The sequence below is a fragment of the Capra hircus genome, chromosome 3 (assembly GCF_001704415.2).
Source record: "Capra hircus breed San Clemente chromosome 3, ASM170441v1, whole genome shotgun sequence".
NCBI lineage: Eukaryota > Metazoa > Chordata > Mammalia > Artiodactyla > Bovidae > Capra > Capra hircus.
In genome coordinates this window covers 19,551,103-19,565,608 of record NC_030810.1, presented here as the reverse complement: position 1 = coordinate 19,565,608, position 14,506 = coordinate 19,551,103, and the positions used below count along the sequence as shown (strand labels likewise).

The window sequence follows — 14,506 nt, the reverse complement described above, 5'->3', positions numbered from 1 at the left end:
TGCACGGGCTCTCTCTAGTTGCAGCAAGTGAGGGTTACTCTTCATTGGGGTATGAGGGCTTCTCATTGCCATAGCTTCTTGTGTTGCAGAGCACAGGCTCTAGGTGCTTAGACTTCAGTAGTTGCAGGCTTGAGGCCTCTAGAGCTGAGGTTCGGTAGTTGGGGCCCGCAGCCTTAGTTGCTCCAAAGCATGTGGAATATTCCTGGACCAGGGATAGAACTCATCTCTCCTGCACAGGCAGGCAGCTGTTTATCTACTGTGCCACTAGGGAGTCTGAAGACCAGTGAATTTTTGCAAAGGTAGTAGTTGAGAGAAATTGTTCTAATGTTTGGAACCACCAGTATTTTGAGTGCTCTAAAAGTGAAACATTATATTTTGTCCAGAGGGCAGTGGGTAAATAGAGAAAGGGCATAGGGCTGACAATTTTAGACAGGTCAAGAGGCACTGTGGGAAATGGTTGGGGAGGAGGTCTCCACTGGAGTGAAGGCAAGATTAATAAGAGCCTGTGGCAGTAATTCCTGCCACAGATAGGACTGGTTGAACTGGGGGTAAGAGAACTGAACCAACTGGAAAGATCTTGTAGGAAAGGAAAAATAATTTTCCCTCTACTCTCTGAGTTTTTGGCTGAGACCTTTGTAATGAGACCGCTTAACCAGAGAAACAAAAATGGAAGTTTATTAACATGTATATCTCACATATACATGGGAGATACCCAGGGAAAAATCAGTAACTCCCAGAGGTGGCCGAAAATACCTGGTTAAACACTTCCTTCAGCTAATGACAAAAGAAAGAAAAGTGGGGAGGCCAGATATGGGAAGGCCATCAGGAAAAAGCACCGAAAGCAAGAAGGTTTATTAAGCAAATCTTGGTGATTTCACAGAAGTCTCCTGAAAATTAGTCATCCTTCTGTAGAAAGAGGGAGACACCCTTACCAATGTAGATTTAGTTTATAAAAATTTCCCTTACAAAACGGTAACTTTTCTGTTTTCAAAACGTCTTTTTCTCAAAATAATCAGCTTAAAACAACCCTATGCCAAAACAGCATATTTTGGGGTGGCATATTCTGCTTTCAGTCTCTTAAGAAGTAGAAGCCATGGGAGGCAAGTGTGAAGAATAAAACAAGGATGACATCTAGGTTTCTGGCTTTGGCACCCATGGAGATGAGAAACACGATGGGGGCAGAACTGGGGAAAGATGAGGGGAAGCACAATTTTGGATTGAGTCTTAAGTGTCTGTAGGACATGTGGAGAGAGATCGCCAGGAGCCAGGTCTGGAGTTAAAGAGGGCGCTCAGTTGAAAAGGTATGTGGGAATTACAAGAGTAAAGGAGGCGAGCGGTAGTGCTCAGAGGCAGGCTGTAGAGCCAGAGCACGCGGGAAAAGAAACTGCTTTTCCGCTTTGCGCAGGGTTGGAGGCCAAGGCTCCGCGGAAGACCGCGGTGTTCAGGCCCGCCCACCGCCGGAACCTCACCCATAGCGCCTGCGTTTGGCACACTGGTCCTTCCCGCCCCGACTTGCGAAGCATTCTGGGAGCGGAAGCCCGCTTTGAGCGCGGAGCGTGTTGGGAGCTGCAGTTTAAGAGAGGCGCAGAATGCTTCACAAGTCATGGCACTGGTCACTTAAAGGGCAGATCCAAAAAACGATGATGCTCCCGGGGCAGGGTGCCCCTCCGGCGGCGGCACGGGGTGCCCCGGGCCGCATCCCCTCTCCGCAGAGCGTGACACTTCCACGCCTCCACGATCTGTTCCACCTGCAAGGAACGCGAATCACCGCGGAGTCCCGCAGTGCCCCCCTTACCCTGGACCACGCCCCCCTCGCCTCCCCCAACACGATCCGAGACGTGTTCCCTGCGTCCGCACCGGGATGAGCGGCTCCCGCCGGTTCTGTTCTTCCAGGGCGCTCAGCTCTGCCGGAGCCAGCAAGGCCAGTCTCAGCTCCCGCACCACCGGGGCCGCCACCTCGGCCACAGGCCGCTCTAGTACCGCCTACGGACGTCAGCACTGAACCTGGGCGGGCGGGGGCACCTGCCCAACCGCCTGCTCTCCTGGTTCCTGCAGCTAGAGCCTCTTTCAGCACCCTCACCTCCCACTCCCTTCAGCCCCTGCTCACAGCGCCCACGCGCGCCCAACTCCGGGCTGCCAGGACCAGCTCGGCCTCGTCCACACAGAGCTTGTCGCTACGCAGCAGGGGCAGCAACGCAGGCGCGGACAGCTCCAGGAAACCACGGGTCCGGAGGGTCTCCTATGGGTCCAAGATTGGGTCAGGGAGGAGCAGAACGAGGGGTGTGGGGTAGGGAGTATGCAGTGGGGAGTACCTGGCTGTGGGCCTCAATGAAAGCCACACAACGCTCCTGCAGGTGTCCCAGGCCAAAGGTTACAGCAACCTGAGAGCAGAATGAAGGAAGTCAGGTTGGAAATGGAGAGGCCGGGCAGCCCGGCCCTCCACACTGGAACCTCCTGCAAGCCTGTCCAGCGACACCCACCTGCAGGGCCTCGCAAACCAGCTCCACGTCCAGTGCCTTCACCACAAACTCCAGGCACAGCTGGGAACAGAAGTGAAGGTGGGCTGTGCCCAGATGTCCCTGTTCCAAGGCCCCAGCCCCAGCCCAGAAACAGTGAACAGCCTTGGAGCAGTGAGCCACCCAGGCTACTAGCAGCCCCAGGCCCACGCAGACCTCCAGGCCAAGGGAGGCAGGGAATCACCAAGGACTGAGACTAGGAACTAGCAAAGCCAAGCCCAGCAGCCCACCTTTTAGTACATTCCTTACTAATCAGACTAGATAAGAGCCATGTGAAAATTCCACTCTCCTTTTCTTTCAAGACACTTATCTTTTTCCACACTTTTCTCTGAACTCAAAGACACTATTTTAACCAGAAACTTGAATTCATCTGTGACATCTCCCTCTCATCCAGGAAAGCCCTGGGTAATGCCAGTTCACAGGGTCAAACCAGCCAATCCTAAAGAGAATCAACCCTGAATATTCACTGGAAGGACTGATGCCGAAGCAAAAACTCCAATACTTTGGCTGCCTGAAGTAAAGAACAGACTCACTGGAAAAGACCCTGATGCTGGGAAAGATTGAGGGCAGGAGGAGAAGGGGGAGACTGAGGATGAGAAGATGGTTGGATGGCATCAGTGACTCAATGGACATGAGTTTGAGCAAACTCGGAGATAATGAAGGACAGGGACGTCTGCAGTCCATGGAGTCTCAAAGAGTCAGACACAACTGAGCCACTGAACAACAGCACTGGTTGCTAGTGCAACCTCAGTTTCTACAGCAGCTCAACTATGAACAGTGCCAGTTCCACTCCTCTCAAAGGCAGGCACTTCTTTCCTGGGCAACCACTGCCACCCCGTCCCTACGGGACTGGTGAGCCCTTCCCATGGCTCCCAGTCCTTTCTCCTCTTAGCTTCCAAATCCTCACTACCTGAAACCTCCACTGAAACTCCACTGCCCTCTGGGTAAAGGAAGTCCAAATTTTTGAAGGCCCTATAGGAACCAGCTCCTGGCACCCTCTCCAATCTCATTTCTTCCTCTCTTCCTTTCGCACTCTTAGTCCTCTTAGTCCTGCTGCACTAAATGTCTCACCAGTTCCTTTTGTGCCTCTGTGACTAGAATACCATCTTTCCTCTCCCCGCTGAACAAAAATCTTACCTATTCTACCCTATACAAAACAAATGTTTCCTTCTCCAGGAAGTATTCCCCTCTTCTCCCTCATGGTGAGACTAGAGAGACTCTCTGTACAGTCTCAGCACTATGTGCCCTTCTCTGTCACACTTATGCCACTGGGTTAAGCGTTTTTCTTGTGCCTGTCTCTCTTTGAAGAATAGGGATCAAGGCTAGCTTCTCCCGGGATCTACACCCCCATATGCCCTCACAGGGCACACACATATCCTTTTGCATATAGGCATGCATCAGTGCCTGTTTTTATATAGAGATACCCATACTTCTTTCTGTATTGGTGCACATTCCTCTCCAGGTTAGCGGGTGTGTGAGGCAGGGTGTCAACCGTGCCCATAAGAGGCAGGGGAAAGGAGATGGCTACCCATGAACCCACCTCTCGAAGTTCCTCCAGCCCATACTCCACAGCCGCCGTCAACACCTCAAGCACCTGCAGAATGGGTGGTTGGCATGGTAGAAGAGAGTCTTCCCGCCCCTCAGCCACCCAGAACTTGCCCACCCAGACCCTTGCCCAGTGGGCTCACAGAGTGGCGTTGCAGCTTGGCACTGTTGGTATACAGAAACTCCAGCACAACCAGGAAGGCCTCAGCTGGCACGGTACTCAGCACCACAGGGCTAGGCACCCCAGGGCCTGGCTCTGAGCTCAGAAGTCGCTGGAAGAAGTTGCATCTACACGCCAGCAAGCACCGGTGGGCAAACACCTCCTGCCGTTCTTGACCAACCACAAAGCGAACATCACTGTGGGAGAGAGGGGCAGAGAACCAGGAAGAAGAGGCTAGAGTTTCTGTGTAACTCTAGACTTTGCCTTTGCCCTCTCTGGGCCTCCGTTTCCTTATCTGCCATATAAGAGGCAGTCCCTCTAGCAAAAAGTCTGGGGTCACACAGGCCTGGTTCTAATCACAGCTCCAGCTAGGCCAGCGAAGCCTAGGGAAGAGATTTCTGACCTACTGCCTCTCAGGTTTCTCATCCCTGAAATAAGATGCTCATCCCAAGCCCTAGGGTGGCTAACATTAGGTGGCTATGTTTGATCACTGAGGGGGCACCAGGGCTGATACAAGATCAATCCCAATGTCCCTCTCCTCCCCAGCCTGTGACTCTGGTGAAGGGAAACTCTTTTTGGCTTCTCCTCCAGACTGCAAACTCAGCTTTTTCAGCCTCCTCCAGACAGGAGGGGGGAGGAGGAGGGTGTGGAGGGCACTGACTGCAAACAGACACGTCAGTGATACACTATCATGAGCCAGACCACATTTTCCATTTTCATGATACTTCCGGCCCCAGCTGCTGGGCCTCTGAACAGCACAGCGGGTAAGGGACAGATGATGAAGCCTGAGCTTCCTGGAGCCTTCTAGGCTCACGTCCAAGGCCTGGGGGGCGGGTGGGGGGGGTCCACTGCTCAGACCAGACTGTGACACCCAAAACAGTAGGGTTACAGAAATTGCCAACCTGTGGGAGGACCCCAGCTCTGAAGCAGTGGAGACAGAAAGCTGCATTCTGGTTCTTCTGACCGGCCCTGCCCTGTGCTTGGTCCCCAGTTAGAGACACTACAGGCAGTAAGCCCCAGGCAGTACATGTGAACTACTTCCTGTCTGCGACTCTGGCTCAGTCTCTTGAGCTTTGTTCCGCTTACAAGTCCTCAGTCCCCAGAATAGGATTGTCTGTTCCTCTGCCTCCCCAGGGAGGCACTCAAGTTACACTCCATTTCTCAGGATCCAGAGGGCAGAGGGCTTTTCTCTGCCAGGAGCCCAAGGTCCAAAAAAGGAAGGCCTTTCCCTGAAGTCACATAGCTGCTCTGAGCTCTAGTCCCCACTGCCCCCACCTCTGGCTCTCAGGCTATCACAGACACTGCGTGATCAGTAGCCATCCTCTACACTCCACTTCCCCAGGCTGAGTTCACCCGGGAGAAGGGTCAAGTCCTAATTCTCCACTTCCTCTGTACTCAGAGATTCCTCAGAGTCATGGGTCCCAGCAGAGCCAGTTAGGGAAAACCCACAGACAGGCGCCCCTCTCACCTGTATAAGGGGTTGTTGATGAGGCTCCGGAGTGCTGTGGAAAAAGGCTCAGCCTCCCCATGCACAACCAGTCCTGGGGTCTCCATGGGTGGGGCAGGGGGCTAAGCAGGAGGAATAGCCTAGGAGGCTTGTTATGTGTGGGAGAGACAGTACGTGGAAGGAGCAGAGGCCAGGCTGAGCCCTAGAGCTGGTGAAGAGCTAGAAAGGCCTGAGAGGGAGGGGCAAGAGATCCAGAGGCCTGTTTGCTGAGAAGCTAAAGTTTAGGAATGAGGCAGGAGAGGCCCAGAAGGCATCAGAGGCCAGTGGAAGAGGCCAGAGGCTTGGGGACTCGGGGAGGGGACCAAGAGAGGCCGAGGTGGAGCAGACTGGACTGGGGAGGAGAGGCTGGCTGCTGATGAGGCCCCAGCTGGGAGCCTGCCCAGGCAGCGCTGGGGTGGGAAGCCTGTGGGTTTCCACGGAAACTAGAGCCGGGCCAGAGAGGAGGCCCCGCCCAGCTCCCACAGGCCCAGGGAAAACTTCAGCCCTAGAGGGGCCCTAAGCAGAGTTGGGGGGTATTAGCATCCTGGCCCCTGCCTGTCCAGAGTTCAGAGTTCAAACTTCCTTCCCCTCTCTCCCCTCCCCCTACAAGCATACAGGTTAAGCGGACCTGAAGAACTCCCATCAACAGGGAAAGTCCTTGTCCCCATGGACCATTTTCAGGGTCCAGAGATGGCTTGTTTGGGAGGTGGCAGTCCTGGGCTTCCCAGAGAGGGTTCAGGTGAGGAGGTGTCAACACTGACAGAGGCATCATGGTCTCTGGCTTCCCTGAAGTGCAACCACAGTGCGAGTGGGGGCAGTCTGGGCACTAGGGCACACAAGAGGTGTGGACAGCGGGTGACTAGGCCCAGGACACTTAAGTTAGGTCAGCAGGACTCACTGAGGAGTGAAGTCACCACTGTTGCATCAGATCTGAGTTCCAATGGGTCTCCCTTCCCCCTCCCCCAGCCGAGAACTGAGGAAGTCATCCAAGCCCCACCCCAGCTGTATACAAGGAACGGAAATGTTTGTCCTAATTGAGGCTGATGGGGAGACGATAGGGCCATGACGTGCTCCTTCCTGTAGGCCCGGATCCTGATTCCTGAGCAGCCACCCCAGCAACCTCAGGGTTTCTCCATATCCCAGGCCTCTGCGACTTGTTCACAAGTAGAGAGCCAGCCTTCACAAGGGCAGAGATGGACAGTGGCTCAAGAGCCCTGGGGTAGGGGGACACCTTTCTGACCAGAGCCCCCTCTACATCTGCCCCTTCACTCACACTTGTATGCCTTTAGGCTCTAACCCCCTGTTGATCCCCTTCCCCTGATGACTCAGCCACCAGGCATTCAATCAACATGTGCTTACAGTAACACTCCCAGGTTAAGCCAGAGCCAGCACTGGTGAGAGGGAACCAGGAAGAGGAATGAGTGCTTGCCCAGCAACCCAGGGCAACTCCACAACACAGGCAAGGGGCCCTTACCCTCCTACCTGCCAGTCAGGCCAGTTGGGCAAGGGCTGTTAGGAGAGCGCCTGGAGGACACAGGTGGCTCAGGTGCCTAAGGAGTTTGGGGAAGAGAGGGCAGCCATCCCAGAACTGACTCCGGAGGTAGGGCCAGAAGCCAAAAACAGGCTGAAGGATCATCCTGAGTCACCTAGCCCCAGGCTCTGCCAGACGCCCGAAGAGCAGGGAGGGGGTGGAGGATGGCCGGATTCAAGACTCACAGGGGCTAGAAGGAGCTGGATCTGTCTGTCCCTCCCTCTGGTTAGGGGGTGGAGGCACCACTGTCTAGGCGCAGCACTTGTCTAACGTCCATAGTGTTCAGGTGAAGTGGAGCTCAGGGGGTAGGGAGAGAGATTGTAGTCTGAGCAGCGTCTCTTCATTTGTTGTCCCTAACAGCCCTTAACCCTCTAAGCACCCAGGAACCCACGCAGCCGGGAACTATTTGATTCACCGGTCCGAAAAACACAGGTAAGGAGGGATTAGAGGGTAAAAACTCATCACTGAGTAAGAGACTAGATGGTGTACAAAGATAGCCAGTGAGGGCCATCCCATCCAAGTGTGGGTCTTCCAGCCGGCAGGTCCATGGCTGGCAGGCCTGTGCCCCCCGGACGCCAGGAGGAGGAGGCCAAAGACCATGGGCTGAAACTATCAGCAGCGCGGCCTCTAGGCCACCTGCCCAGCATCGATGAAACCCGATCAGCTGGCCTGGGCCCGGCCTCCCGCCGTGGCTCCGTGCTAGGGCCGGTCTTGTCCTTTTCACGCCGCAACTCGCTGGCAGGGCCAAGTGCAGGCCCTGGGGGTCGACGCCCATCCCTGGGCCCCGCGCCCCCTCTAGGCTCGCGGGTCAGCTTCTCTGGCTTGCCCCTGGCGCCCGCCCGCCGGATGGCGCCTTCGTACCGCACGGAGCCGGCGCCAGGGGAGCGCTGGGAGGCCGCGCGCGCACAGCAGGCCCTGGAGGCGGCGTTGGCCGAGGGACTGCGGGACGCGTGCTACTCGGGCGCGGAGGCCGGGCGGCTGGCGCAGGAGCTGTGTGAGCTGGTGCGCATGCGCCTGCGCGAGCTCAGCCCGCCGCGCTACAAGCTGGTGTGCAGCGTGGTGCTGGGGCAGCGCGTCGGCCAGGGCGTCCGCGTGGTCAGCCGCGCGCTCTGGGACGCCGCGCGCGATGGGTTGGCCTCGGCTGCCGTCACCAACGCCTCGCTCTTCGCCGTGGCCACGGTCCACGGACTCTACTGCGAGTGAGGAGGCCCTCGAGTTATGCAAAAAGGGTTTATTATCCCAGAAGGAGGCCCTTCGTGGGGCTCACATCCCAATAAATAAATGTCAATAAATAAAAGTGGTCCATAAATAACGTCCCCTAGCGGGGGGCTAAGGCTCAGGCTTTTCTTGGAGAAGGGGTGGGAGGCTGCCTCCAACCCCAGTAAAGCTGGTCCCTGATTCCCTGGGGGATTCGGCCCAGAGCCCCCAGTGAGGCACCAAAGGAACAGGGAGGGCCACAAAGGCGAGGGCCAGAGCCTGACAGGCCCAGACCTCAGGCCTGAGGGCTTGAGTGGTGGCCGGGCCCGCAGACTGTGGCCTAGACGGGGCAGCGGTCCCGGAGCAGGCGCAGAGCATAGTGAAGCCGCTGCCGCAGATCTGGGGAGCAGCCCAGCTGCTGAAGGTGGGAAGCGAGGTAAGTACAAGCACTGCGATTGCGGGCCACGAAAGTCACAAGGAGGGGCTCCCAGCCACTGAGGATCAGCTTGGTGTGGTCTCCGTAGAAGTTCACCTGTGCACAGGAGGGTGGCACTGATCAGGGCCTAGCGCCCAGATCATTTCCTCCCCAGCACCCTGGACCTCCCAGCCCTCACCCCCAACTCCAGGCAGAGCTCTTACCTGGATAGTGCCATCACTAAAGAGCATGAGTAGGGCCTGATCGGTCTTGACCCACTGCAGCAGGAGCGGGGGCATAGGCACCTCCACCTCTTCCACACTGGGCAGATCTCCACCCTGGGAACAGGGGCCGGTCACTTGTCTGACACCAGTCAGTCCTCTCCCCATTCATGTCTCCCTTAGAAGGTCAGCTTCTAGCTTCAACGCCCAGCCCACTGTCCACCCACCCCCAAAGGGGACTCGGAAGGGATCAGGATGTGTTAGTCCTGAATGTACCAACTCCCCCCAGCCCCAACCCCGGACCCAGTCCACAGACCTTCATGAGGCGCTGCTCCATGTAGGAGGCAAAATACTTCAGGACACCCAGCTGAGGCTGCAGAGCCCGAGGCACAGCGCCCACAGAGAAGGAGAAGTGCTTAGTGCTGGTGGGGTTGTAGTGCACAGTCCTGGAGGAAGCGGACAGAGACAGAGGTCAGAGAGCCCAGCACCCACACCCCCTCCTCAGAGACTGCAGGACCGGGAGCCCAGGAGCAGTGTTGCAGCACTGCTGAGTACAGAGGCCTGGATACAAGGCACTCCATCATAGCACTTACTTTCTGTTGGCCGACAGTGCCATGTGTGTGCCATTGTTGAAGAGCACAGCCACACGGCGGCTGGACAGTTGATACCCAAAGCCAAACTTGTTGGAGTAGTCAACCCACTTGCTGACCCACACCAGAGGTTCTGGTTGTGCCAGGGGAGCTGGGTTCTGTTCAGCTGTCATAGAAGAGGTAGGAGTGAGGACTTATTCCTGGCTTCCCAAAGAACTCCCACCACCATTGACATGTGCCAGGCCCCAGCCTCACCTGGGGGCATGAAGGCCAGGCAGTTTCTCAGAGCACAGAGAGCTGACTCCACCACTGTGGCCACAGTCAGACCTTCTTCAAACCCTGAAGAGAACAGGGCACTGAGATTTAGGCAACAGTCCCACAAGCTCTAGGCAATGACTCTCCACCCACCCCTTCCCTCCGGGCTTGGTCTCAGTCCCCGCAACCTCAAGCAGCCTTCACCCTCCTGGTGGCTCACCATCTCCACTGCTTGCCAGTGTCCCACGGGGTGAACTGTCTTCTGGTGCTGTCTCTACCAGGCTGAGGGGGGCTGCACCTGAAGTTGCTGGAGCCTGGAGGGTTGGGTTAGGGAAAAGGAGTGAGACAGGCCCCAAAATCCAGATCCTTGAGAGTCCATGGCTCACCCTGTCCTGGCACCCAGGGCACCCCAGGTCACCCCACCTGACCGATGAGACGCAGCCAATTAGGCCACCACGAGGCTAGATGCTTCACCAGCCTCTTTTATCCCAGGCTTCCTGCAGCTGCTAGGGTGGGGGTGAGTCAGGGGAACACCATCCATGTGAGCACCTCACCTTGGGCCTGGCATCCTGATGGCCAATGGACGTCCGAGTGAGGCCATTCACCAAACAGGAGACCTCATCCCGCTCCTCCGGATGGTTCTTATCTGGGTGGGGGGAGATAGAACCCTCAGAATCTTGCCCAGACCCCCTGCTTCCCGAAGAGATGACACAGGCATAGCCAAGTGCCTGTGTAATGCATGCTATCCCCAGGGATCCCCAGGGGCCCTACACTCACACCCCCACATGTATGTGACAAGCCCCCTGCTGCTCTGTACCCTCAAGTCTGCTGACGTCTCAGACTTACTCTTATTCTTCTTTCTCCCAAAGAGGCTCTTGGTAACTTTGACAAACAGAATCCTAGCTGGGTTAAGGGGTGTCAGGTCTGGGACTGTCACACAGCTGCTGACAGGGAGCCGGTCCGGGGTGTAGCCCTGAAGAGAGAAAGTGTATGAGTAGAGAAGAGCAGCCCAGGGGTCCTGTCACCTGCTCCCAATTCAATCCCTGGGGAATCTGCAGACTGGATGCGTCTGGGGTGCCACAAACCTTGGTAAAGAAGTCGTGGCGCAGGATCTGGTCAATTGAGGGGCGGTCTTGGGGTGAAGCTCGAAGGATGGCGGCCAGGAGCTGCCGGGCAGGCAGTGAGAGGCTGGCAGGCAGCGTGTAGTGAACCTGCTTGATGCAGCGGTACGTCTCCTTCAGGTCAACGGTCTCAAAGGGGGGACTCCCACATAAGAGCGTGTACCTGTGGGGCCGAGAAAAGGTGGTCAGGAGTAAAGTGGAACGTAGGCTCCCCGGACACCCTCTGTGTACACATGACCCTGGCACTCACATGACACAGCCCAGGGACCACACATCTGCCTCCGGGCCGTGGCCCTGTCTCTGCAGCACTTCTGGGGCCACATAGTTGGGGGTACCACAGATGGTCCTGACGGGAGATGGGGGAGGAGAGGGCAAGGTTCAGAGGCAGCCTGACTGGCCCCTCATCCCTACCCCCACTGAGAGTCCAGACAAAGCAGCTGCCTGTCACCAAAGGCCAGAGAACTCCTGTTTGTTCTGAGACAATGGAGCCGGGGATGGCAGCTGAGTCCCTGCCCACCCGCCTGGCCCAGCTGCTCGGCGACTCTGCAGGACGGGGGAGTTCCCGACCCCTATCCCAGCCCCCTCCTCCAGGTCAACAGAGGGTCCATCACTGATGCCTTCCTCCTTCCCCTACTCCCACCACAGGCTCACAGGCTCTCACCTCCTGTGGTCTGTGCTGTACACACTAACATCAGCTGTCACATCCCCCATGAACACTACACATGCTGTGTTACACTCCCAATCCTCATGACCACAGCAGGGTTTTCTGACACACACAGGGTGTCATGTCCACCATCTCCACACTCTGTCTCACACACACACTGCTTATGTCACCATCCATATTCACACACAGGACTGGTCATACACCTTCAAGAATCCTTACACCCCATCCGTCTTAAGGACTCAGGCACACACAGGACCAGCAGCCTCTCCACCATTCCCAGGAACCCAGGCTGCCACCGCCACCTTCACACACACACACACACACAGCCCAATCATCCCTCCCATCAATCACACGGTCACATCAGGCAATCATCATGCCTCCTACAGATATATACTCAGTGTCTGTCACTCACGTCATCTGTGTCTCACAGACTGTGGCCACCCCACCCCCCAACCCAAACACTCACTTCTTCCTATGCTCTGGGGGCTCCAACCGGGTTGCCAGTCCAAAATCCCCCATCTTCAGTTCCATGTTTTCAGTGATAAAAAAATTTCCTGAACAGGGGCGGAGAAATGTGTCAGACGCCTTTTTCTCTGCCTCCCCAGCCCCCCATCCTGGTGGCCCAGCAGTCTCACCTAGCTTGAGGTCCCGGTGCAAGATGCCCCGCTGGTGCAAGTACTTGAGTCCGGAAAGGATCTGCCGAAGGTAGTAGCGCACCTCTGGCTCCAACAGGGTGTGCCGGGCCTTCCAGATGTGGGCCAGGGACTGCAGAGAGCGGCGGCCTCAGCTCCTCGTCCGCCCTCCCCGACCCTCCCTCCGTGTGCTCGCCGAGGAAGAACAAGGCTCCAACTTTGGGTCTTAAGGTCCCTACTCCCTCCCCTGCCTCCACCATCCCTCACCTTTCGGCTGCAGAGCTCCAGGAAAATGTATATGTTGTCAGCATCCTCAAAGTGGTGCGAGAAACGCACGATGTGGCGGTGCTGCAGGCCGCGGTGCAGCTCAATCTCGTTTAGGATCTGCAGTGGCGGCGCGGGGTTACCATCCGTCAAGGGCTCCCTCGTCACCGTCCCCACCCCACCCGTCGCCCGTTGGGCCAGGGCCCTGGCTCACCTTCTCACGCTGATGCGGCTTGGTAATGCGGCTCTGCGAGATGACTTTGACCGCGTAGGTATTGCCGGTCTCTGTGTCAGTGGCCTCGTAGCAGCGGGCAAACCCCCCCTATGAGGAGAAGGCATCAGGCAGGTCTGGCCCGCAGACGTCCCCATGCCGAGGCCAAACGGCCCCGCCCCGCTCCGCGAGGGCAAAGAAGTCGGCAGGGCTCCCCTACCCTCGCTGGCACCACTCCCCAGCTCACCTTGCCCAACAGGCGGCCTTTGAAGTAGGTGCGGCCGCTCCGCGGGTCGGTGATGAGGCGCCCAGGGTCCGGTGCCGGAGTCTCGGCCAGCACCTCTGGCTCAGATCCAGGCTTGGGACATCCAGGCGGCCCGGGTCCGGCGGGGGGCGCTGGCGGGGCGGCCGCACGAGGGAAGGGTCGCGGGGACAGGAAGCCGGCCGCAGGCTCCATGCGGGCGGTGCGGCGCAGCGCCGGCCGGGCTAATTTCTGGGTTCCGCCAGGCCCCGACGGCGCGAGGCGCTGCCAGGATTTGCTACGCCGCGCTCGCGCCCCAGAGAGCCCAGCGTTTTTATCAATGAACGCCTGCCCCCTCCCCGGCGTCTTATCATTAAGAGCCCGCCCCCTTCATGCGAGTCATCGAGAAGCCACGCCCCTCATCAGGCCTTACGTCAGGAAGAAGCTCCTCCTTCCAACCGCGCACCCAGAGGCCAAGCCTACTGCTCCCGCCTTCAAGACGCAGCCATACTGCCAGTCACCATGTGGGTGTCCATCAGGATGTAAGAACCAGCTTTGTTCCTGCCCTCCTACCTCGTCCTGGTGACTGAGAGTCCTTGTAATGGGGGTCCTTTCGCCCCCCATTCTTGGGGGCTTATGCTGAAGTCCGAGGGTGCCTGGGCGTATGGGGAGTCTCCTCAGCAACTAGATGGACCACCATTCCAACCTGGAGGGCAGAAGCAGGGAAGCCGCTCGCTTTTGCCCGAGTTGGTCACCAACCCTTTAAGTGCGCGGGAATTTGCGTTCGTCCCACGCTCTTGGCCAGAGACCGCAGGTCCAAGCCAGTGCTGCCCCCTTTAGGGGCTGAGAGGAATTGCATACTCCCAGCTGGGCTTGCCTGGAGTAGGGAGTGTGGAAGCCTGAGCTCCTATGCTGAGTCTTGAGATCAAACAGCCAGGCATTCAAGGCTTTTGTAACGAGCTAGGTCACATCTTCTGCTACCCCTACACCCACATCCTTAGGGGGCAGATCTCATGTTCTGGAGGGGTGCCTATTCTCTTTCCCTGAAAACATCCACTGCCCTGCGTCCACAGCCAGAGGCCAGAAAGTGAAGAATGGTACTTGTATTTTCTAAAATCTAGCAAAGGACAACTGGGCAGGTGGTCCTGGGGCCACCTGAACCCCTAAACCTCTGGTCCATGCCCACCTTTCACAGGGCCAGAGACAGAGAGATGGGGCCTTTTTAAATTTATTTACTTTACTGAAGTATAGTTGATTTACAATGTTGTATAATTTCTATTGTACAGCAAAGTGACTTAAGTTACACATATATCAATACATCCATTCTTTTTCATATTCTTTTCCATTATGGCTTATCACAGGATAGTCAATATAGTTTCCTGTGCTATAACAGTGGCACCGTACTGTTTATCCATTCTATGTGTAATAGTTTCCATCTGCTAATCTCAAACTCCCAG

The 14,506-nt window shown here is 56.8% G+C and overlaps 3 protein-coding genes across 4 annotated transcripts; 1 reads left to right on the top strand and 2 right to left on the bottom strand.

The window, feature by feature from the left end:
* BTBD19 (BTB domain containing 19) lies at positions 654–6,097 on the bottom strand. Its single transcript, XM_018043444.1, has 8 exons — positions 5,690–6,097; positions 4,205–4,418; positions 4,057–4,110; positions 2,481–2,540; positions 2,313–2,381; positions 2,108–2,239; positions 1,858–1,983; positions 654–1,748 (listed from the first exon to the last, which is right to left on the bottom strand). The coding sequence occupies exons 1-8, from the start codon at positions 5,773–5,775 to the stop codon at positions 1,614–1,616; spliced, it is 876 nt and encodes a 291-aa protein (XP_017898933.1). The 5' UTR covers positions 5,776–6,097; the 3' UTR covers positions 654–1,613.
* Positions 6,224–8,455, top strand: TCTEX1D4 (Tctex1 domain containing 4). Of its 2 annotated transcripts, XM_018043459.1 has the most exons (3): positions 6,224–7,307; positions 7,599–7,670; positions 7,774–8,455. In XM_018043459.1, exon 3 carries the CDS (start codon positions 7,785–7,787, stop codon positions 8,439–8,441), a length of 657 nt encoding a protein of 218 aa, XP_017898948.1. In that variant the 5' UTR covers positions 6,224–7,307; positions 7,599–7,670; positions 7,774–7,784; the 3' UTR covers positions 8,442–8,455. The 2 variants fall into 2 exon arrangements, with proteins under 2 accessions (XP_017898948.1, XP_017898942.1); XM_018043453.1 differs by having other exon boundaries at positions 7,599–8,455.
* On the bottom strand, positions 8,455–13,496 carry PLK3 (polo like kinase 3). Its single transcript, XM_013962903.2, has 15 exons — positions 13,056–13,496; positions 12,812–12,919; positions 12,601–12,717; positions 12,337–12,466; positions 12,168–12,255; positions 11,288–11,383; positions 11,002–11,200; positions 10,763–10,889; positions 10,471–10,562; positions 10,137–10,230; positions 9,917–10,000; positions 9,665–9,827; positions 9,388–9,517; positions 9,075–9,188; positions 8,455–8,967 (listed from the first exon to the last, which is right to left on the bottom strand). Exons 1-15 carry the CDS (start codon positions 13,263–13,265, stop codon positions 8,776–8,778), a joined length of 1,944 nt encoding a protein of 647 aa, XP_013818357.2. The 5' UTR covers positions 13,266–13,496; the 3' UTR covers positions 8,455–8,775.

Excerpts from the sequence above, each read along its gene's own strand:
- BTBD19 (XM_018043444.1), bottom strand. The coding sequence starts at position 5,775 with ATGGAGACCCCAGGACTGGTTGTGCATGGGGAGGCTGAGCCTTTTTCC. Across the intron at positions 2,240-2,312 it reads TCATTGAGGCCCACAGCCAG|GAGACCCTCCGGACCCGTGG; the intron begins GTACTCCCCACT and ends TTGGACCCATAG. Across the intron at positions 1,984-2,107 it reads GTTGGGCGCGCGTGGGCGCT|GCGGTACTAGAGCGGCCTGT; the intron begins GTGAGCAGGGGC and ends TGACGTCCGTAG.
- PLK3 (XM_013962903.2), bottom strand. The coding sequence starts at position 13,265 with ATGGAGCCTGCGGCCGGCTTCCTGTCCCCGCGACCCTTCCCTCGTGCG. Across the intron at positions 12,256-12,336 it reads GCACCGGGACCTCAAGCTAG|GAAATTTTTTTATCACTGAA; the intron begins GTGAGACTGCTG and ends GCCCCTGTTCAG. Across the intron at positions 10,001-10,136 it reads ACTGGCAAGCAGTGGAGATG|GGTTTGAAGAAGGTCTGACT; the intron begins GTGAGCCACCAG and ends TGTTCTCTTCAG.
- TCTEX1D4 (XM_018043459.1), top strand. The coding sequence starts at position 7,785 with ATGGCTGGCAGGCCTGTGCCCCCCGGACGCCAGGAGGAGGAGGCCAAA.